The 23,584-nt window shown below is 46.1% G+C and overlaps 1 protein-coding gene across 2 annotated transcripts in view; it reads right to left on the bottom strand.

The window, feature by feature from the left end:
• Positions 1 to 9,537: 9,537 nt before the first annotated feature.
• DNMT1 (DNA methyltransferase 1) overlaps positions 9,538 to 23,584 on the bottom strand; it is a 51,341-nt gene continuing 37,294 nt past the window's right edge. Inside the window, exons 22-34 of one of the 2 annotated variants that reach the window (XM_033173717.1) lie at positions 23,341 to 23,562; positions 21,880 to 22,072; positions 21,280 to 21,376; positions 19,419 to 19,553; positions 18,946 to 19,228; positions 16,749 to 16,890; positions 16,187 to 16,353; positions 15,265 to 15,442; positions 14,530 to 14,725; positions 12,810 to 12,973; positions 11,794 to 11,910; positions 10,525 to 10,615; positions 9,538 to 10,040 (exon numbers count right to left, since the gene is read on the bottom strand). In XM_033173717.1, coding sequence (XP_033029608.1) covers positions 10,003 to 10,040; positions 10,525 to 10,615; positions 11,794 to 11,910; positions 12,810 to 12,973; positions 14,530 to 14,725; positions 15,265 to 15,442; positions 16,187 to 16,353; positions 16,749 to 16,890; positions 18,946 to 19,228; positions 19,419 to 19,553; positions 21,280 to 21,376; positions 21,880 to 22,072; positions 23,341 to 23,562 — 2,023 coding nt within the window. In that variant the 3' untranslated portion in view covers positions 9,538 to 10,002. Of the gene's footprint in view, positions 10,041 to 10,524; positions 10,616 to 11,793; positions 11,911 to 12,809; positions 12,974 to 14,529; positions 14,726 to 15,264; positions 15,443 to 16,186; positions 16,354 to 16,748; positions 16,891 to 18,945; positions 19,229 to 19,418; positions 19,554 to 21,279; positions 21,377 to 21,879; positions 22,073 to 23,340; positions 23,563 to 23,584 lie in introns of those variants that run through there. The other variant, XR_004428047.1, reaches the window with a different exon arrangement.

Here is a 23,584-nt window from a genome sequence, read left to right as displayed (position 1 = left end):
TCGCCGCCCCACCCTCATCCGGGAGCCCCGCCTTCCCCTGTCCCCTCAGACGCCGCCTCTGCTCCGCTTTACTTAATGCCTCGTCGTGTTCTTTGTTTCTCTTGCTTCAACCAGACAGAGCCCCCCCGCCCCCCGCCGGGTCTTCTCGCCGCCCGTCGCAGGCCCAGGAAGAAGGCCCGGCGAGGAGGGGGGCGTTGGTGCCTCTGGGTGGTGTGGTCAGATGCGGACGCCCATCTTAGACCTCCCCAAGTCACAAAAGTGACGCGGGAGCCCATGAGGGGGGATTTTTCTTTCTGTTCCAAGTCCCCCTCGTCCCTTTCAGCCTGAAACAACTAGCTTCACCAGTATAAGATGGAGGACACTTGGCTTGCCAGCAGTGCATGTTAAAGGATCTTGAAGTCTTTTGTTGTTGTTGTTCAGTCGTTCAGTCATGTCCGACTCTTCGTGACCCCATGGACCAGAGCACGCCAGGCACGCCAATCCTTCACTGCCTCTCGCAGTTTGGCCAAACTCATGTTAGTAGCTTCAAGAACACTGTCCAACCATCTCATCCTCTGTTGTCCCCTTCTCCTTGTGCCCTCCATCTTTCCCAACATCAGGGTCTTTTCTAGGGAGTCTTCTCTTCTCATGAGGTGGCCAAAGTACTGGAGCCTCAACTTCAGGATCTGTCCTTCCAGTGAGCACTCAGGGCTGATTTCTTTTGAGAATGGATAGGTTTGATCTTCTTGCAGTCCATGGGACTCTCAAGAGTCTCCTCCAGCACCATAATTCAAAAGCATCAATTCTTCGGCAATCAGCCTTCTTTATGGTCCAGCTCTCACTTCCGTACATTACTACTGGAAAAACCATAGCTTTAACTATACGGACCTTTGTCGGCAAGGTGATGTCTTTGCTTTTTAAGATGCTGTCTAGGTTTGTCATTGCTTTTCTCCCAAGAAGCAGGCGTCTTCTAATTTCGTGACTGCTGTCACCATCTGCAGTGATCATGGAACCCAAGAAAGTGAAATCTCTCACTGCCTCTGTGGCGTTTGCCTTTCTAGGGTATACATATAGGAGAAGGAGTAAGTAAGGGGTTAAGTGGCTGGCCCTAGGCTAACCAATAAACAGAGGGGGGAGGAGCTAGGGGAAGCTGAAGGAGTCAGTTAGAGTTAGAGAGCGGGGAGTTAAGCAGTTGTTGAAGAGCAGTTGATCGAGGGAGTTGGTTGGTGGGTGGTTGTTGATTGTGAGGGTTGGTGGTGAGGTCTAGTGGTGAGCGTAGGCAGGGTTGTAACCAATTTCTTAAGTTGTTGAAGTTTTTAAATAATCACTTATTATTTTGTTTAAAATTGCACCCTGACTGTGAAAGTTATTACCAGGGAGGGGATCCTGGTTGGTGGCAGCGAAGCGCGTGGTGGCACAGGGATCAATAGTCCGTCAAACGACCGGGGACCCTGTGTGATCGCCACAAAACTGGCGGCAGCGACGGGATAAGATCAATACGCCGGCAGGAGACATCAATAAGCCCGTGGAGGGATATTGAAACCGTTGTGCCTGTTCACCACAAAATTGGCAGAAGCAGCTGGGGTTAAACAATACACCTGGAGGGGGAAGGGTAAATCTGTGAAGTGATAACCTAGCCCGGGGGGTGTAGTTGTGGTTACCCAAGGACACTGCAAGGCTAAGATAACAAAAGGAGAAAAGAGAGCTCACAAATCTGTTCTGGCAGAGGGTTTTGACTTGGGGTCCGAGGAAGTAAGCTTAACGGGTAGAGAGAAGACCCATAGCAGAACTTTGAGACCCGAGTCTGGAGAAACCTAGCCAGGGGGAACAGTGCTGAGAGGAGATTTCTCTTATTTTGTTAATTTAACTGTCAAATCCTCAATCACACAATATGCCACCTAAAAAGACAAAGAACCCTGTGAGGGAACCAGCTCAAGATAGCTCTGAAGGGGAGGAAAATGGGAATCCTCTGAGGGAAGAGCAGAGCTTAGAAGATGAAACTAATATTGTACCTGAGGCGAGAGAGCCACAAGTTTCTATAGAATTAGAAAAGTGGAAACTAGAACAACAATATAAATTTGAATTAGACAAAGAAAGAATTAGAGCTGAGAGGGAAAGTGAGAGAGAAAGAATGCAATTTCAGTTGGAAATGAGGAAACTAGAATTAGCAGCAATGGAGAATCAAAACAACAGTAATAACACCAGTAGTCAAATAACAGGGAAGGTAGATTTAAAGCGATTCCCTGAGTTCAAGGAGAAAGATAGCCCAGAGGCTTTTCTGATATCATTTGAGAGAGCCTGTAAAGATTTCCAAGTGAAGGATGAGGAGAAAATGGTGATCTTAAGGGCTAGAATTAGTGGGGTACTGGCAGAAATATACGCCCAAATGACAGAAGAACAGTCAACAGACTTTGAGATGTTTAAACAATTAATTTATACGAGGTTTGGAATTACCTCAGAACAACTAAGAAAAAAATTCAGGAGTGTGACAAAGTTGAGAGAAGAAACGTATGCTCAGTTGGGGGCAAAAATTACGAATTACCTCAAAAAATGGTTAGAGCAGGAGGGTGCGGATTCAATTCAAAAAATCAGAGAGGTTATTGCGTTGGAGCAATTTTATGCCACCATAACTGGGGAGTTGAAATATCTTGTAAAGGAAAGAAGTCCTAAAACCATCCAGGAGGCAGCAACCATCGCTGACCAAATTAATGAAATTGGGGACCATGGATTTGATAGTCCAAAATTTGGCGGGAAATTGTGGGGGAACCCCAGAAACCAATTTCAATATGCTAAAGGAAGCTCTTCTCCGGCAATGAAAAAGGGAAACATACCACAGTCAAAAAGCCCAAGTGACGTGGGCCAAACTAACACCCATACCTCTGAGGTAAAAGAAAATAAATCTAATTATATTGGGGGAAGAGATATGAGGTGCTGGTCGTGCAATAAACTGGGCCACAGAAGCTTTGAATGTAAGACTGGTGAACAAGTTAAATCTGGGAGCACAAACGCTCAAAAACACTCTTATTGTATCCACTCAGTAGGGCAGGGTGAGGCTAAGCAGGTTGCCACGGAAACCGAAGCTTTAGCTAGGCCTGAGACAGAGGAGATTCCTGAGGCCTCAGTAATACACTGTTACTTGATTAAACAGAATGATTTGCTCTTGAGAAAGTCAGGAGAAAATATTTGGATTGAAAACAAAAAATATCTAGGGTTAAAAGATACCGGATCCCAAATCACAATTGTTCATCCTGAGGTAATCAGTCCCGATAAAGTAATTCCAGGAAAAACTATAGAAATAAAAGGAATCGCCAAAGAGCCAGTTAGACTCCAAATGGCTGAGGTAAACATTAAGTTACATGACTGGAAGGGGAAGTGGCAAGTGGCCATTTCAGAGGAAATCCCCACTGCGGTCCTTATCGGTTGGGATCTCCTGGAGCATGTGCAGAGTGCGTTTGTTATTACCCGTTCCAAGGGGGGCCAACTGTCAACTGATACTGAGGGAAGCGAAACAGTTGCCAATGAGGGCAGGACTCAGAGTCCTCAAGTTGAAACTTTGAGTGAGCCAGGCTTCCTAATACCTTTTAAAAATACTCAAAAGACTAGTTTCTCTCAGGAACAAAAGAATGACATGGGACTAAATGGCTGTTTTGAGGCAGCAAAATCTACTGTTCCATTAACCCCTGATTGCCCAGAGAGGTTCTGCCTAGAGGAGGGGCTGTTATATCGTGAAGCCCTCAGCACACCTTATAAAGGGGGAGGAGGAAACCGCAGACAACTAGTGGTTCCTCACATGTACAGAGAAACAATCATAAAACAAGCCCATAATAGTATTTTTGGGGCACATATGGGGATAACTCGGACCAAACGAAGAGTGGCGCAAAATTTCTATTGGCCAGGCATGGGGAAGCAAATTAGAATGTATTGCCAAGCCTGTGACATTTGCCAAAGGCAGGGATCAGGTCAGGACAAAACCAAGGCAAAACTGTGTCCTTTACCTGTAATCTCCACACCATTCCAGAGGTTAGGACCCTTGCCTAGAGCGACCAAAAGGGGGAATGAAATGCAACTAGCCTGGGAGGAACCATCCCAAATCGTGTCCAAAATAAATAATGTAAACTACCTTATCCAGCAGGGGGATGAGGGGCGCAAGGTAGTTCACGTAAACATGATTAAGCCTTACCAGAAAACTGAAAGCTGGGCTCCCTGTGCTATCCGAGAGGACCCAGAAGAAGCAGAAATATCATGCTGGGAAGGGAGAGGGGAGCAAGAATGTAATATACAAGAAGTTAAGCTAGCCCCTACCTTAACCCATTCACAGCAGGAGGAAATAAGAAACATCCCACAAAAATTTAAAACGATTTTCAGTAATACTCCAGGACTAGAAAAAGGGGTAGTCCATCACACTGACACCGGGATTGCAAAGTCTTGTGATTTCATATTTGCTATGCCGTATGATGAACAGAGTCAGATGTGGTTGCAATGCAAAGCCAGAGCCAATGCTCCATATAACCACACCATAATGGAATATGAAAAATACATTCACATGGGCATTAATCCAAAGAAGATTGTGATGGGTGTTCCATGGTACGGCTATGATTATACCTGTCTAGGCTCAATTAAGGCCCATGTTTGTTCAATTGCAAAAGTTCCTTTCCAAGGGGCTCCATGCAGTGACATGGCAGGATGTCAGCGCCCATATAAAGTAAACATGGATCTAGTAAACAGTCTCATTTCCGGGATCCTGTGGGATGGGGAACAGGAAGCCCCATATTTAGAATACAAGGTCTTTATATTTGACATTGGGGGGGCAGGCCTGGAAAGCTTATGACTGGTCACATATTACCACAGTGGCGATTTGTGAAAAATATGACCCTGAGCTTATGGGTTATGTCCATTCAAGAGGAGTCAGAGTTGTTTTAAAAAGTGACCTATCTGTGAGATCAGTTAGAACAACTATTCAAAGTTATGATAAAACATTCATCAGTTGGAAATATAGAAAGAAAAACATACTGAAAGTTATAGTTGCCAGGGTGTCCCATCAACTTTCTATGAAAGTGAAAGTGTTTCCTACACTAGAGATTGTGTGGTGGGAAGTTGGGTACCCTGCTGCTCATGCAACACAAATAAATGCCCAAGATGAACGTGGTTACACAGCATTAACGTGGCCACCACGTCAAAGACATAAAAAGTAGTCTTCAAATTGCTTGAAGTGGGAACTGATAATTCAATACAGATCAAAGATGGACTGACAGCAAGGGAGATTGCTAACAGCAATAGGCAATCAGAGCTTTTTAGTCTACTTTCATTAAGTAAACCTGATTGTCCAAAAAGCTTCAGCAAGCTGACTAAAAAAACAGCTATCCACGAACTTCTGAAAGCAGTTCCCAATGAATTAAAAAGCCAGACAACTAGTTCTAATGCAGTTTTTGATGACTTGGAGACGTTTGTACAAGGCATCGAGCTTCAACACTTAACAGAGATCCTGAAGGAGAGAGAGGGTGATCCAAGAGAGCTTTTGACCCTGAGAAACAAAGACTCTACACAGATTGGAATCCACAATCGTTACAGACGACTGCAGGGATCGGAGTGGGACTGTGTCATATGGCGGGGGAAGACAACTTGCATCCCATCACGTGTGGCAGAGAAAAGACTGGTGCCCAGAGAAAGACACTTCTTGTGGCGGTTAAGGACAATAAGGAGCGTGAAGGGATCCTGGACATCGTGGCAGATGCCTTATCACGAAGACCCGAAGGCAAAGATTAAAATGGACAGTTACAAATTTTCTTGCAGTTAACTAAAGGTTTAATATTGCATGATCTATTGTATATAATGTGAAAAAAAAAACAATTATTAAGCCAGTATAAGATGAGGAGTTAAGGTTAGTAAACATAGAAAATGTTTGTTTGAATTAATGTGTCACGCAGTTTGATCAGGAGTATAACTCTGTGCAGTTATCCCTCCTGAATCAAACTTATTTAAGGGGGGAGGTATGTGGCGTTTGCCTTTCTAGGGTATACATATAGGAGAAGGAGTAAGTAAGGGGTTAAGTGGCTGGCCCTAGGCTAACCAATAAACAGAGGGGGGAGGAGCTAGGGGCAGCTGAAGGAGTCAGTTAGAGTTAGAGAGCGGGGAGTTAAGCAGTTGTTGAAGAGCAGTTGATCGAGGGAGTTGGTTGGTGGGTGGTTGTTGATTGTGAGGGTTGGTGGTGAGGTCTAGTGGTGAGCGTAGGCAGGGTTGTAACCAATTTCTTAAGTTGTTGAAGTTTTTAAATAAACACTTATTATTTTGTTTAAAATTGCACCCTGACTGAAAGTTATTACCAGGGAGGGGATCCTGGTTGGTGGCAGCGAAGCGCGTGGTGGCACAGGGATCAATAGTCCGTCAAACGACCGGGGACCCTGTGTGATCGCCACAGCCTCCATTTCTTCCCCTTCTATTTGCCAGGAGGTGATGGGACCAGTGGCCATGATCTTAGTTTTTTTGATGTTGAGCTTCAGACCATATTTTGCGCTCTCCTCTTTCACCCTCATTAAAAGGTTCTTTAATTCTTCCTCACTTTCTGCCATCAAGGTAGTATCATCAGCATATCTGAGGTTGTTGATATTTTTTCCGGCAATCTTAATTCCGGCTCGGGATTCATCCAGTCCAGCCTTTCGCATGATGAATTCTGCATATAAGTTAAATAAGCAGGGAGACAATATACATCCTTGTCGTACTCCTTTCCCAATTTTGAACCAATCAGTTGTTCCATATCCAGTTCTAACTGTAGCTTCTTGACCCACATAGAGATTTCTCAGGAGACAAATGAGGTGAACCGGCACTCCCATTTCTTTAAGAACTTGCCATAGTTTGCTGTGGTCGACACAGTCAAATGCTTTTGCATAGTCAATGAAGCAGAGGTAGATGTTTTTTCTGGAACTCTCTAGCTTTCTCCATAATCCAGCGCATGTTTGCAATTTGGTCTCTGGTTCCTCTGCCCCTTCGAAATCCAGCTTGCACTTCTGGGAGTTCTCGGTCCACATACTGCTTAAGCCTGCCTTGTAGAATTTTAAGCATAACCTTGCTAGCGTGTGAAATGAGTGCAATTGTGCGGTAGTTGGAGCATTCTTTGGCACTGCCCTTCTTTGGGATTGGGATGTAGACTGATCTTCTCCAATCCTCTGGCCGCTTGTTCTCTTGACAGAACTCTATTAGCCTTTGCCCTGCTTCATTTTGATCTCCAAGGCCAAACTTGCCAGTTGTTCCTTTTCTCTCTTGACTCCCTACTTTAGCATTCCAATCCCCTATAATGAGAAGAACATCCTTCTTTGGTGTCATTTAGTAGACCACAAATCGAGTAAACAATGTGATGCTGCATCAACAGAAGCTTAGTCTCTAGATTCAGCACTGCTCTACTCTGCCTTGCTCAGACCCCCCCAGGAATACTGTGCCCAAATCTGGGCATCGCAATTTAAGAAGGACGTTGACAAGCTGGAGCATGTGCAGAGGAAGGTGACCAAGATGATCAAGACTCAAAAAACCAAGCCTTATGAGGAATGATTGAAGGAGTTGGGTATGTTTTGCCTGGAAAAGGAGACTGAGGGGAGATAGGAGAGCCATCTTGAAAGATCTAAAAGTATCTCACATGATGAAACAAGTTTTGTTTCCTTCTGCTCTGGAGGCTAGGACCTGAACCACTGGCTTCAAGTTACAAGGAGATTCTGGCTAAATATCAGAAAGAACTTTCTGACAGCAAGAGCTGTTCAACAGTGGAACAATGTCCCTCGGAAAGTTGTGGACTCTCCGTCCTTGGAGGTTTTTAAGCAGAGGTTGGATGGCCTCCTGTCTTGGATGCTTTAGCTGAGATTCCTGCATTGCAGGGGGTTGGACTAGATCAGGGGTCGCCAAAGTAAGGCCCACGGGCTGAATACGGCCCGAGCGAGCCAATTATCTGCCCCCCCAATGACCCCCGCCGCCCACTCTTACCGGCGCGGCTGCCCATCTCTGGGTTGGCTTGGCAACGGACATAGCTTTTGCGCATCATTTCCAGCGCACTTCCAGGTCTGCGGAGGCCCGGGCGCACGCACACAAGCTATTTCCGGTGCTGTGCTGCGCCAGAAATGATGCTTGTACACAAGCTATTTCCAGCGCTGTGCCAGAAGTGCGCCGGAAAAAGTGAGTGTGTATGGGCGCACGCTCCCCCGCCCTCCGCATGATCAGCACCGGAGGAACTGACCCAAGGCTGGTTAACCCTGGACTAGATGACCCTTCCAACTCCACAATTGTAAGATTTTATGAAAGGTCCTTACAGCATAATGCAATTTAGTTCCATATGGTTTTCATGTTCCAGCACAGAGTCCAGGCAGGCAGACATTTCTGCCCTTAAAGCAGACATTCAGGCCTGCTTAAACTACTAGCCATAATTTTCTTGTCTAAGGTTCATTCCATTCCACAGCTTCTGGGGTTATCACCACCATCATGCACAGCTTTGCCCCCCAAACTGTAATTGTGCTGAGACTCCCTCTCACTTTAAAAAACAAATAACAATCACAGGAGGTGGCAGGTGGAAAAGCAGATGAGGCAAAGCATGATTTTGAACAGTGAAAAGCCAGAGGAAAGAATAAGGACCCCCTCTCCCCCTTTCATGTAAAAACACACAGCCTTTTATAGCCATTTGTTAAATAGTATGCCTCTATCTGTGGCTTGACCATGAAATACCATATGCAAGTCGCCAGAGAGAACAGTGTAGTTCTTCTATGATTTTTTAACCCAGTTACATGCAGTTGTCATGGCATGCCTCACCAGAGGAGTTTGCAGCACACCCGTGTATAGGCTTATGCCTTATCCTTGATGTTTTATGAATGGAGAGAGATCCTTGATCTGCAAAACAAAACTTCAGTTGTTGATGCTCTCTCTAGTACCATTTGAAAGCCAGATATTGCTTATTCCCTCTTGAGTTCTACTCAGTTCCATTTTGAGACCTTATCACTACCATCAAGGAAGGTTATCAAGTATTGATATTTGATCACATGGCTTATAACTGCAGTTTCATTTAGACACCTGTTTGAACTGCCTATATTGTCTGTGTTTAGAACAGGATAGATAGTTATCCATATTATCAATGTCAGCTGGCAATGGATTGTTGTTATATGTTTCTCTCTTTTTTCTCTTATAATTGCAAATACAGTGGTACCCCGCTAGACGAATGCCTCGCTAGACGAAAAACTCGCTAGACAAAAGGCATTCGCTAGCGGAAGGCTGTCTCGCAAGACGAATTTTTAATGGGCTTGCCTCGCAAGACGAAAAAAATTCCGATTTCCCCCCTGTCAAACCGCTATTCTCCCGTTGGTGCTTCACAAGACGAAAAATTCACTATATGACAGCACTCGCAGAACGAATTAATTTCATCTTGCGAGGCACCACTGTAAAAAAATAAACTTTTAAAAAAGTATTGAGTAATCAAGGGCTTGGTGTGTAGAAATGAGCCAGCATTCTTGTGCTTAGATTTCAGAGGCAACACTAGCACACCAGACACAATGGGCAAATTCATCTGAAGAAAGTCAGAAATACCCTCTTTGATTAATTTATAGCAGAGATTTTATTTGAAGAAATATTACAACATATAAAAACTACATAAAGTATTAATTTCCACTTGTATAAAGTGGTTGGTTAATTTTCAATACAATGCATAATAAAAACACCCGCAACCCTTCCCCCAACACACACACACACACACACACACACACGCATGGAGTGGCAGGCACTGCACAGTTGATCACTTGAGAATGGTTATTTGGAACATCAAAACAGCTTCAGAATGTCAGCCAAGTAGACAAACACTGCTCACAAATACAGGCTTGAAAAGAGAAAGACAGAACACAAAATAATTCCCCAAACAAACAAAAACTTCCAACAATTTTAAGCATGTCCAGAAGAAAGCAAATAAACCAGAAAATGAATCGAAGAAAATTAAAAACAATCAGTGCATGTTTGGGTGTTCAGGTGCTGGAACAGAAGAGCAGCAGGTGACGGGCTACTGGCAAATTAATCTGAAATGTCCATCTTTTCCTGCTTGATATTACCTGCAGAAGAACAAAATATACCAGAGAGATAAATTAGATATGTTATTCCAGGGATGGGAAACTTGACGGTCGTCAGGGATGATGGGTGTTGTACTCCAACAACATCTAGAGAGCTAAAGGTGCTCCAGTCTCTAGGTGTGCATGTGAGGGTTTCCAAGAAGCACATGGGCCCTGTGCAAATAAAAGCAACCCCATTAGTTCTTTCTGGAGTGGGGGGGGGGAATGCCTCCCTCCATTCCCCTTACCTACCTCAATAGTTACTCCCAGGACAGGCAAGTGATACAATGGTAGCAACTGGCCTAAGTCAGGGAAGATAATGCAGAAGTACTGTGCTGCTAAAGAGGCTGCAACCCTAGCCCAAACAGGTATGGAGGCATGTCCCTGCTTCATGCCACAGATGGGACATGGACAGTTTGCCAGAGCTGTGGGAACAGGTTGCTCAGAAGTCCTCTTTAAAATACATCACTGAAATCCCATAGCTTACCTGTAGCATCCTCTTTCATTTTGGCCAACACACACAATTTGATCTCTAGTCCGATGGCTTTTGCCAGAGGTGGAGGCACTGCGTTACCCACCTGCAAAAACACCACCAGGGCAGGGGTAGAATAAACAGTCATCACATGTCTGCAAACCACCTCACTTACTGCTAAGTATTGATAGGGCCACCAAAGCAGGTGATGGTGGGGTGTGTGCAAATGGACCCCAAAGGTATGAAAACTTTCTCCCTTCCTCTTTTTGCTCACTGTGTGAGCAAGCCATCTGTTGATCTGGCAATCAAAAGTTTCGGAGTATAAAAAACATTAGAATCTTAAGCCATCATCTAATGCTATCTTTACAATAAGTATTTCAGCAAGGGTATTTACTCTAATCTCTTTCCCTGTGTAAGTATATTTGTATATACCAAGCATGTCCAACAGGTAGATCGTGATCTACCGGTAGATCGCTGGCTCCCCCAAAAGAAGCTCAACATTTTACCTCCTCCCTGAAAAAAACTCAACAACTTTGACCCAAACCTCCCAAAAATGGGCCTTCCTCCTTCCTAAAAAAAGATCAACAACTTTGACCTGAACCCCAAAAAAGGGGGTAGATCACTGCCAGTTTTTAAACTCTGTGAGTAGATCACAGTCTCTTGGGAGTTGGCCACCCCTGGTATATACACATGCAAACACGCTCACTCTTCCCTGATGGAGAAATGTCTTTGTTGCATCCCGCTGGGCAGCTGCTTCTAGCATCTTCAGTTCTTCTTAGTTTACACAAATTCAGAAATGTGAAGCATCAGGAAGCTTTAAAGGTTTCATCAGAAGGTTTTTAAACTTGTTCCAACTTACATGGCTTTGATAACCTCTAATCTTCCAAAGAAATACTGTGCATACTGGAGGCAAGACAGCTATTTGCTTGTCAGCCCCTTTATTTTATTTCTGAAATAATGATAGGTCTGTGCTTCAGCACTAACTTTCAGACAGCTAAATAACAAACAAAAAGTAACAAAGCAACAGGGGAAGAAGGAAGAAGGCATCGTTCTGGGCATCTCCACTTCTTTTAAAAGCAGGGATGAGGAACTTGTGGCTCTCCAGGTGTTGCTTGACTTCAACTTGTACTAGCACCCAGGCAGCATGGCCAATGGTCAGGGATGATGGGAACATTTAGAGGGTCACAGATATCCTACCCATGCTCTAAAAGCATAAGAAGCTGTCCCATGAAAGTTGACATCTAAAGGTCTCCCTCCCCACCCAAAACATCTGTGGCAACCTACCTGTCTGTGCTTGTCAAGCACATTTCCAAACAGACGGTAGGTATCTGGAAACCCCTGGGACCGTGCACACTCACGCACACTCACGACCCGGTGCTGCTCGGGATGAAGCACACGCCCCTGCAAAAAAGGGTGAAAGACCATGAGCCATTTCCAGCTGATATTTGGACCATGTCCTTTCTCAGGGCATAAGGGGTAGAATTCAGCACTGCACTATCAGCTCACCAGATTGAATAACACCCCCCCTGCAGTTCTGGGGTTCTCCCACCCCACACCTGAGCCAATATACCAGGGGCTGCCTCTCCCCATATAAACTGCATTCCTCCATATGAGGTCCAGAGGGTGGCAACACGAGAATGGACCTTTTTGGCAGTGGCCCCCTGTTTGTGGACTGTTCTCCCCAGGGAGGTTCATCTGGCACCTTCATTATATAACTAGGCGCCAGGCAAAAACATTCCTCTTCAACCAGGCCTTGGGCTGATTGATATCCAATGCTTTTTTAAATGTGTTTGTGGAAGGGGGGTTATTGTTTTGTTGTTTCTGTTTTGACTATTTGTGCATGTTTCCCAAACTGGTCCTGTTTTATTTATTTATTATATTTACATACTGCCCTTCATCAGAAGATCTCAAAGCAGTTCACATGATAAAAACATGACAGTGCTCCTGGGGCCCCTCCTGGTCCTCCACATGGCTTATTTAACAGCTTTCTTTACATAAAAATATAAAAAGAGAAGAAAACCAAAGCAGCCCATACTGCATAAAATCTTCAGGGAAACTTTTAGAATTCAGAGTAACTGAAGAAAGGCCTAACTGAAGAAAATAAGCTTTCTAAATGGAAAAAGTTTTTGATGCTTCCTCAGTGTCCCTGATGTTGGGCAGAGTTGGGCACTGAGTTCTGCAAGGCCAGAGGTGCCACCACAGAGAAAACCCTGCTCCTAAGCCTCAGAAAAGACATTAGGCAATCCAGCTAAACTAACAAACTATGCCACTGAATGCATTATCAAGCAGTTCTCTCTTACCTGTTTGCCCATGGGCTCAGGGTTGGTGACTGTTGTACTGAAGAATCCATCCCACTCTAATCTTCCATACAAGCCAGCCCAGTGGTTGTGCCGGTTCCCCGTGTGGGGCAGACACCAAGGAATCAGGGTGTTGAACTGCCGGTCTGCAGGGTCACATGGCTTGCCTAGGATGGATGACAGAGTTCAGACAAACCTTCCACTGAATGTGTGGACAAAGGGGGACAACCCTTTAACACAAGAATCTGAATTACACCACAAGCCTCAGAATAAAACTGCAAGGGGCCATGGACTGTTACATCCTAGAAAAGCCACCACCTCTGCTTTCTAATTCAAAATACCATTTCATTACCATTCCTTTAAAAGGGTATTTAAAATTGCCACAAAATCATGAGGTCTACTGTCAAAGGAATTCACTGCAATTGCCGATCAGCTGATAAACACTTACAGTAACCTCACTTGAAAGCACTGCTGGGATTGTACCTTCAAAGGGATTTGTGTAACCACTGCTCAGCCATCTGTTGGTTCCAGCAAGCCTCTTATAAGCTTGGAAGGAAGTGGTTTGAATGCAAACCTTTTGCAGGAAAATGGAGAAAGCGACCCCTCTTGGCTGCACTAGGGAAACCCCAATGGAAAACTCAATTCCAATGGGGGTCCCTGTCAGGGTCAATTAGCTGATTGACGTGGACAGAGAACAGCCCCCACTTGCCAACTGCACCTGCTCCACACCTGACATCACACACATCCATTTGTAGAGCAGGCGGGTGCTGCTTGTATGGAATGACTCTGTGGACTAATCTGGGTGTAGCACTGGTTCCAATTAGGTCCATGGTTCAGAGGTTTCCCACAGTTGCCCTAGTAAAATGCCATTTGCCTTGTGGACCTGGGGCTTACTCATGGACTACAAAGAATATTCCCTGGTAGCTTAGAAATGCATGCCCACAAACCTAGGTTAGGAAAGATCTGTAGCTTTGGGGAGGGGAGAGCAAGGGGTTGTTACGCCCCCCCCCCCCACCTCGCCACTATTTCACTGTTCCTGCCCCTCACTGAATTCCAGTTAGGCACAATGTGAAGATCCAATTTAGACATAAAAGCTATCTATCTATAGGTGGCCTGTACCAAAAAAGAGCGGCAGAGTTTGCTTGTTAACTTGTAACAACTCACACTTCCTTCAAAATCTCATAAATACACCTATATTCCCGTTTCAATTACAGTATAGCCGTGTGTACTCAGTCTGTCCCCACACAAGTACCCTTACCTTTCAGAGCCTGTTCGTTGAGCAGGCCTTACCACGCAAGCAAGGTGGAGAGCTTTGAAGCTCAGCACACAGGCTCTGGCATGGTCTTACGAGAACTTGTGGGGCTGTCTGAGTCCCCACTAGAGAATCCTAGAGCCCATGTGCTAAGTGGAACTTGCTTGATAAGCAAGGCAGAGAGCTTCAAAGCTCTTTCTCCACCTTGTGCAATTTCAATTGGCTGGCTTTCAACCAAATTGTGCGTAAGATGCAATTGTACTATACAGCTATACTAAGGTTTTAATCATTTATAAGTTAACCATTTTCAATTATTTCTCAGCCCTGGTTATTAACATTTCAGGTAACAGACCCAACAAAGACCCTGAAGCACTGAATCCATTGGGATGAAAAGACCATCTAAAGGACTAAAAACTAAAAGGACCATCCTCTGGTGGTTTGTGGCAACAGTTCTCCTTCGGCCTCCTGTACCTTCAGCGCAAGAGCAGACCCCCCGGAGGGCTCCTGTGCTGCTGCGCCCATTTTTCTTCTCATGGTGTGTGTAGCGCAGCTTGCGGGTGGTGGTGCCATCGGAGAGACGCACTTCTATGTTGGGCAGATCACGCCAGTCTGAGCCTGGGGCCAGAGGAATGTGTCTCATCCGAGCAGCCACCAGTGCACTCATATCCTATGAAGACAAAGTCAAGAGTTCATCCTCTGCACTTCAGCTCTCGGCAGCATCAGCTTCCCAGTCAGAATCCATCAGGGCCACCGCTTACACCTCAGTATAAAAGGGAATACTCTTTGCCTGGCAGGAGACTCCTCAGTGGCACAAAAGGCACAATGGAAGCAGCAAAGTGGTGGGGAGGGGGCCGCACAGTACAGCTGCTTTGGTCTTTTTCTCCAGTAGCACAAGGGGAAGGGCTGCAGCTCAGTGGCAGAGGGTCTGCTTTGCATACAGAAGGTCCCAGGTTCAATCCCCAATGGCATCTCCAGGCAGCGCTGGTAGAGAAGCCTGCCAGTCGGTGGAAACAAAGCCTGATGGATCAACAGTCCAACTCTGTATGAGGCAGTTTCCCATGTTCAAATTATGTGGAAGCCTAAGGACTTTGCTTCAGAAATCAGAATGCAGCTATCAAGAGAGCCTTGTTCCTAGGAAGCTCTGGACCTCAATACAGTGAATTCTACCCCATCACCAGATAATCATAGTAAGAAAAAGTGCTTCACCTTACATATATGATCCCTGAGGATGGGCTGATACTGAGAGCCTCGAATTTGCCTCTGGAACCAAGATTGTGGCTCCCCATTGTAGGAGATTTCAAGTGCTGATGCCCCATTCCTGATTTCAGGAAGGTCAGACATGGTGTCCCGGACTGTGATGGTTCGGAATGGGCCTGAATAGGTCCTAGAGGACATCAGAAGAAGGTGCTTTACAGATCAACTCCTGCCTGGGCCTTCCCCTTCTCGGGGGGGGGGGCATGGCCCCACTCATACCAGGAAGCCTTGTTCATTAGCAGGCTTTGGCTAAAACTTGCTTCCCTTTACAAATAAAAAGCCTTACTTGAGAAGAGTAGTTATTCCCAACATTAAAAAAATAAGTTTCAGAAAACAGCTTAAAGATTATGGCTGCTGGCCAGAATAAGGGAAGGGAAGGGGGTGAAAACTTTTTGCTGCAGGGCTCTTGGGAGCCTTTCCTGCCCTCTTTACATATGTTGGACCCTGGTGGAAGGCAATCTGCACTCAGTGAACAGGGCTCAAAGCACAAGTGCGGGGGGGGGGGTCCTCAGATAAATCTGTCCCTTGTAATGTGAGAATCAGCTCAAACATGCATCCAAAAAGTGAATGAGAAACCTGACATATGTAAAAAAGCTTATCTGCAAACAGTGGTGATCTTGCAATGAAACAGTGCAGTTTAGATAAGATACTAAAAATAATCAGTGTTCAGTGTGATTTCAGACATGCTGTTGCTGAAGAAAGTTTAGGAGCATAGCCTTAAGACAAACAATGGAAGGCAGAGAAGAGCCTTTGTCAGGGCATCCTTGAAAGCTGAACTTTAGCCAGGAGCTGTTTTTTGACTTTAAAGGCACCCCAAACGTACACGCACACACCATGAAATTGCCAACAGTTAAGTTTGAAAGATGGCTGTTACCTTGTGATATTGCTAACAAACTTCTTATCATCCACCACCACACTGAGCTGGCACGCTCGGGGAGCAAAGACATGCAGGGGTTCAGGGAACATGGGAAGCTTTTCTCCTGGGGCTGCAGCCAGCACTATCGCTCTCCTGCGTGTTTGGGCCACACCATACTGACCAGCCTGGAAGGGAGGGAGATTAAAACACACACGTTAATGCTGAGGAAGAACAAAAGCTTCAAACTTTCCTAAAAACCTGTAATTTTGAATTCCAATCTAAAAAAGCATCTACCCTAGCTTGAAGTTCCATATCTGGTTCTGGAGGGCCACACAGGTTTACCACCTGTGCTCTAAACTATTCAAAACAATTGATGCAAACCAAGAATTGGCATAATGAGGGTTGGGGGGAGGGGGGAGGAAGCAAGCTCAGCAAGACCACCTAACAGCTCTCACTTTTCATGGCATTCTGGATTGACTCTAGATCTAAGAGGAATCTTTCTCCCTCTGAGTACCTGCAGAGGACACACTCGCTGTGACACGTCCCCTGCTCTGACAGAGAGGCTGCCCAACTAACATACCTGCAGAACCCCAAAAGTGCACTGGTATCCCATCCGGACAAGGCAGCGCAGGGTGAGCTTTAACACCATTGAGCGCTTGAAGGAGACAAAGTTCCTCACATTCTCAAGCAGGAAGAACCTCGGCCTGTAGTAGTCACAGTAGCTGGAGAACAAGAAGGGTCATAGGGGTTCAGTTGGGGGCTCTTTTCCCCTCTCCAACAGCAGACAGGTTTCCTCAGCAACACTAGGATATGGGGGCAAGTCCCAGCCCAACCACCTCACCCACTCTCCCAGTACAGCCCCAGGTCTTGCAAGGGTTCCAGCCACTGAGGGACAGAACATTCACCCATTCCATGCATACTTATTCATAAAGTGAACACACTGCAGTAGAGTAACAATAAAAGCATTTTATGATGCTCTGGAGCATTCAAAGCACTTCACGCATACCTTACACACATACCTTACCTAAGGCGGTTCGATAAGATTCCTGTACTGGAGGACCAGGGGATGAGAGAGTGGCTTGCCTTAGCAAATCCATAGCAGAAATGAAATTCAAACTGGGAGCTTCCCAGTTCAAAGCAGAGTCTCTCACCCCTATGTCCCACTGGCTTAACGGGTGTGTACTCTGCTTCTCCCTTGTTCAGAGCACAGATGAGGGATTCTGAGATGACATTATTGCGCAGCTTCCCTCCGCCTCCCGCAAATCTACCTGTGATCTCAAATTCCCAAGCCACCTTTCATTTGTTCTTGTGGAAAGCTTCCCCTTATACAAGGTGCACACAGTGGGTGCATTTCAAGGTTCAGGCTGTGATTGTGTGATTCTGCAAATTTGAACAAACTGCATAATTTCTCTTAATTTTAATGGAAACAATAATTTGGGTATTTCTAGTTATGTGAAGGGGGAAGGAGATATGTAGGGCACTGAAGCCATCCAGTCACTGGAAATGCTGTTAACAGGAGCAAAATAATAATAATAATAATAATAATAATAATAATAATAATAATAATAATAATAATAATAATAATAATAATAATAATTTATACCCAGCCCTTCCCCGCCAAACCAGGCTCAGGGCGGCTAACACCAATAAAATCACAACAAAAACAAAAAACAATTCATTAAAAATACAGATTAAAATACAATTTAAAATTTAATTTAGACTGCAGCCTCATTTTTAAGTAGCCCACCAATCACAGCAAAAGAATGAAACATCAGGGTTAAACTGAAACCAACCCAAAGGCCAGGTGGAACAGCTCCGTCTTGCAGGCCCTGCGGAAAGATGCCAAATCCCGCAGGGCCCTGGTCTCTTGTGCCAGACCGTTCCACCAAGTCGGGGCCAGTACTGAGAAGGCCCTGGCCCTAGCTGAAGCCAACCTAGCATCCTTGTGGCTCGGGACGTCCTACCTGGGACATACCAGGAGAGGTGGCCCCTTAGGTACAAGGGTCCTAAGCCGCATAGGGCTTTAAAGGTCAAAACCAGCACCCTGTACTCCACCGGGAGCCAGCACAGCTGGTAGAGCACTGGATGAATGTGGTCCCGCGGCAAAGACCCCGTGAGGAGCCTCGCTGGAGTTTCTGGGTCAGCTTTTGGGGCAGCCCCGTGTAGAGCGAGTTACAATAATCAGGTCTGGAGGTGACCGTCGCATGGATGACTGTGGCCAGATCAGGGCGAGAGAGGTAGGGGGCCAACTGCCTAATACGGCGGAGATGGAAAAGAACCTGTGGCCCTCCAGGGGTTGCTGGACTACACCTCCCATCATCCCTGACCACAGGCCCTGTTGACTGGGGCTGTTGGGAGTGGGAGTCCAACACCGGGGGGGGGGCACGGGGTCTCCACCCACACTAGCTGCTTTGGTTTCATTTAGAGTTGCAAGGCCTAGAAATGTGCCTCCTCACCTTCACCTCCAGCTTAAAAAAAAAAAAAAAGAATACCCAGAGATTTTCCAGGAAAGCTGAACTATGTAGTCACTGTCACATTCTATGTTCTGTCCCCCTGTGGAACTACAGCACATACACAACCCTGATTCAGCTTTTTAGAATGGTCTACACTGACTGGCAATGGCCCCCTAGGGTTTCAGATTGGGTGGGGGGACATTCCCAGTCTACCTGGAGGCACTGGGGACTGAACCTACAATCTTCTGCATTTGAAGCACGTGACCTACTGCCGAGTAATGGTTTCTCCCCTAGAACTTATATTGTTGATTAAGCCACTGTCACCTGAGGAAGGAGACCACCAGGGAGTTCTTGAACTTTGAATAGGTGCGCGAATTGAAGCGGTTCATCCCACTGAAGCCTTGGCAAGGTGGTCCACCGCACAGCATCTCCACGTCTCCCTTTTGTGGCAGCTTCTGACCCAAGGAGTTGGTCTTCTCCCCAGACATGACCAGCTTGAGCAGGACGTTGCAGTCCTCCGTGAACACTGTGGTGCCAGGATTGTTCAGGCGGAAGGCCTGTGCTGCTGGTTCCCACATCTCGATGGCCCACAAAGTCTCTGAGACTTCTGCCATTGGGAAAAGAAACCAAAAGAGGAAAAAGAGCTTTACACTGCGTGCCTCACTTCCAAAGCCAGGTGGCAGGGTGCAAAATTCCCCTCCCCTCCTGCAAACAAAACTGACTACCACTGGCTCCATCATCTTGGCTGCTAATCCTGCACTTCCTAGCCTCCCAATGACTTTTTTAAATGGCCTTGCCTGCTTGGTGGAACCCTTCTGACAAGCCTCCACAGCCAGAGAAGACATCCAGGCTGCGCAACTTTGATGGCTTAATCTCAGCAGCTTCAATTTCACTCTGCTCCGTCGCTCCTGAAGATTTCCCTTTGCTTTTACCTATGTCAAAAACAGAACAAAACTGGGGTGAGAGGGTGTTCGAAATTGGGTCATAGCAAGACAGCTACAAGCTGCCACTCTGATCCCACAGGGTGCAGGACAGGACTTGGACTTTTAAGGTCCCCTTAAGAGCCGTTTTAGAAAGTGATACACTGTAGTGCAAGGGAGATTTCCAGGAAGTATAAGAGGCTTTTGAAGGCTAGCTGCTGGCTTTCCATAGGGAGCTGGGACATTGCACCTTCACCTCCTCCCCATCACGCAAAAGGGGGGCGAGCCTCTCATGGTTTTCCTTTGTTTTATTCATGCATGCAAAGGAGGCAGAGTATGGGCAGCAGAACAAAAAGGAATGGGCACCCTACTTTAAGCTACCAGGGGGAGGGGTGCTATCTTTTAAAAATGACCCCTGCTGCAGTGAACGCTGCAGGGAAGAAAGGTTCAAGCCCAGCCCACTCTCTGATCTGCTAATTTGCTACTTGCAGGAGGTTTTTCATGTAGGGGAGCATTAAAAAGAAGATCCCTCCCTGCATTCTGAAGTGCAACAGCCCATTCTACAACCTAGAAACTCTGTCTCCTCATTCCTCCCCTCACTGCATTTGCATGCGTATCCAGCTTCCATCTGAGCAGCCCATCTAGTCCAGCATCCTCTTCTCAGTGGCCAACCAGATGACTCTATGGTTGAAATCCTCCATTGCCCATTCACTGGGTGGACTTGGGGCTTTCCCACATGATCAGATATGGGCCCCCAACTACATTTCCCTTTTAGTGTGTTATTAGCCCTCAGAGACAGTAGTGCTATCTCTTAGACAAGCTGCTGGGATATTTGGTGGGCAGGGAGAGCGGGAGCCTACTGTGAATGGCTCCCCCAGCCTTCAGAAAACCCCGCTATAGATTAGGCTTTTGTGCAGTTATGCAAAATGAAAGTAAGGAACGGGGTGTCCTGTGTGTTCATTTAACAATACACTAAAAGGACACTTCAGCCACTGGGACTGGAAATAACTCTCCAGAGTTACTACCACTGAATTGCAGGCCCTTACAGCAATTTTCTAACCCTGGTGTCTGGAAAAATAGGACTGAAATATATACCGTTAGAGGAGTCCCATATGCTTGAGGACAGAGCAGCTCCCCTCAGAAGTCAGGGGGGGGGGGTTGGTTCTCATGCCCTGCAAAGCTCTTTTTGCCTCTACATGGATGAGTACAATCATGCAAACAAGCAGTTATGAGAAATGGCTGAAATTCAGCGCTAGTCCTACTCCAAGTACACCTAACAAAATAAGCAGACATAACCAAGTTAGGTTCATTAATTTAAATGAGTCTACTTAGACTAGGACTTGGTTGAACTCCACCCAATGTTGCAGTATCTGATAAAAGTTGCTAAAATCATTTTTCTGTCTGCAGAATTACTGGATTAATCCAGTTTGGGATTTTGATTCTCTCCCCCCCCCCCCCCCCAGCCTGCCTCCCTGCAGGGCAGCATTCACACAGCCTTCCTTTCTACTTCCAAAGGTCTGAGGGAAGAATTCAGCACTCTTCAGCTTTTCCACAATTCAGCTTCAACAATCCCCTGCTCTCCTCCCCTGCATGCTGTTTTCAAGGTTATCCTGGGGAAGGGGGAAGTCTTTGCACAGCCTGCCTCTAGCAGGACTAATTAGTTGAATCCCACCCTGTGAGCATGCTGGGCTCAAACACCAGTGTGATGGAGGCAGTTATGTACTGAATAAACACCCACCTTTCCCTTTCCCTTTCCCTTTCCCCTTCCCTTTATTTCCAGAGCTACGGGCATGATATGGGGGGTCTTCAAAGCTTTTCGTTTTTGCATTATATGCCTAGAAAACAAAAACATAAATAAGAATAAACTTAACACTAAACATTTTGGCCTTCAAGCTAGCCCAGACCAAGCACAAAACTTTCCTGAAATTTCCCTGGGCTCCCAGGTACATGGCTGGGACACATGGACAGAGTGGAAAAATTAATGCTTTAGACCAAAGGCTCCAACCCACCATAAAACAGCTGTCTCAGGCAGTGGATTTTGGATGCTGGGCAGCAGCCCAGTCTGACCCAAGGGGCGCATCCTCCTAAGTGCTGCTCCTGTCCAGGTCTTGCCCTGTACAGCTCCTCTTTATCATAAATGGGGATTACACTGGGGAAACTTGCCAGTGAATTGGTCTTCCTGTTCATTAGTGCATGTTTGGGGTGGGGATGGATTTTGCATCTCTGACCCCAAAATGCCTTGAGCCAGTAAGGGCTTTAGCAGCCTTTGGCTACCAGCTGGCGTGTAGGCAATGCATCAATGCCTGCACAAGTCAAACTGCGCCATGGGAAAGGTCACCTCTAGGAAGTAGAAGCGATCAGAGCCACTGGCAGAATAGTCCTGGATGTTTTCTGTCAAATCTTCCCCATACACCACCGTGCAGCGGCCCTGCACATCTCTGAACTCTACGGTGGCCTCTTCATCGCTCCAGTACAGTAAATTGATGTCTGCATGGTAGCTGGCTTTCACGGACTTATGGGTGTTCTCTGGCCTGGAAAAACAGCAGCACAGAAAAGTATTTTCTTCTGGGAAAAGATTTTCATCAATTACAAAACAGCTGCACTTCTTAAAGAGTTCAAAAATAAGGGTTTGACTTAAATGGGCTAACACTGGTTTCTTCCACCCTTCCACCTTCAGTTCAAAGACTTTCCTGACATACATTTCGGTGTTTTCTTCTCTGGTGTGCTAGCCAGTCGTTTTTCTAAGTTGAGGATTTCTGCCTCAGTCCCACTCTGCCCGTGTACATCTTCCTTACTCACCCTTTTGATACCGGGATGCAGGGACGCCCCCCAGGACCCCTGCCTCCTGACATCTATCAACACCATCACCATGTAAAATCCTCAAGCCTTCTTCGGACCATTTGTTCTCTCTGCTCCCTACGTCTCATGTCAAAGGGCTTCGTGTGTTAGAAGACCTGGGTTCAAATCTTCACTCTACCATGAAGCTCACTGGGTGACTTTGGGTCAGTCACTCACTCTCAACCTAATCTACTCACAGGGTTTTGTGAGGATAAAAAGTGGGACGATAACCATGTATGCCACCTTGAGCTCCTTGGAGGAAAGGTGGGGTGTGGAAGGAAGGAAGGAAGGAAGGAAGGAAGGAAGGAAGGAAGGAAGGAAGGAAGGAAGGAAAGAAGGAAGGAAGGGACCTCTCTTTAGAACTGTAATCTGCCCACTGTTTGCTAGTCCTCAATAAAGATTACTGTACACTCCAATATGTAGGGCACATACATCCTATACTGACCTGCTATACAGTGGAGGAGGAGGGAGCCTAAGTAGAAGAGACACAAAGTGTGTCCACATTATTAACGCAAATAGAGGATTCCCCCCCCCCCCCCCATTGCTAACAGCAGCTTCAATGAGCAGGAATTTTCATCAAGACCACAATAAGGGAAAAAAGAGCTAAGCTGTTCCTCCCTGCCTGCTCAGTTGCTTCCTCATTCAGCAACTGATCTTAGCATTTTTTTTAATAACACGTTAAAATACAAAGTTGCATTTGGTTGTGGCCCTGTTTGGTCCTGAATCCAAACATTGCTCCTTCTCCTGAACAGCAAGTTACCAGGATCATATATCTTTGTTTTGCTTTGCTGGGGGAAAGGTTACCTCATGGGCAATCCTGAATGCAAGGTCTTTGCACCCAGGAAGACACACAGTTTCCCATTTAGGGAGATGCATATGAAAGATGCCTTCTGTATCCCCAATTCACAAACAAAGTTTATTTTTCCATCTTGCTGGTAAAGCCATCCTGGTTGCTGTTTACCTGTAAAGTTTGTATACACGCAGCTTGATTTCTGCTTCGTTGGGCCTGCCATTGCTGCGAATATTGCAGTAGATTGCCTTGATTCGGCCGATGCGATACGGCTCAGGTGCATCCTGGTTGCTGCCTTTGATATATTCAGAATACTTGCGGTAATGCTCAGGATGCAGTTCCTCGTCTACTGCCTCCTTTTTCTGCCGCTTGGTAGGGCTGGCAAGCCTCAGGCTAGGGAGAGGGGAGAAAATGG

This window comes from Lacerta agilis, chromosome 16 (assembly GCF_009819535.1).
Source record: "Lacerta agilis isolate rLacAgi1 chromosome 16, rLacAgi1.pri, whole genome shotgun sequence".
NCBI classification, from domain to species: Eukaryota; Metazoa; Chordata; class Lepidosauria; order Squamata; family Lacertidae; genus Lacerta; species Lacerta agilis.
This window is presented reverse-complemented; position numbering and strand designations above follow the sequence as displayed.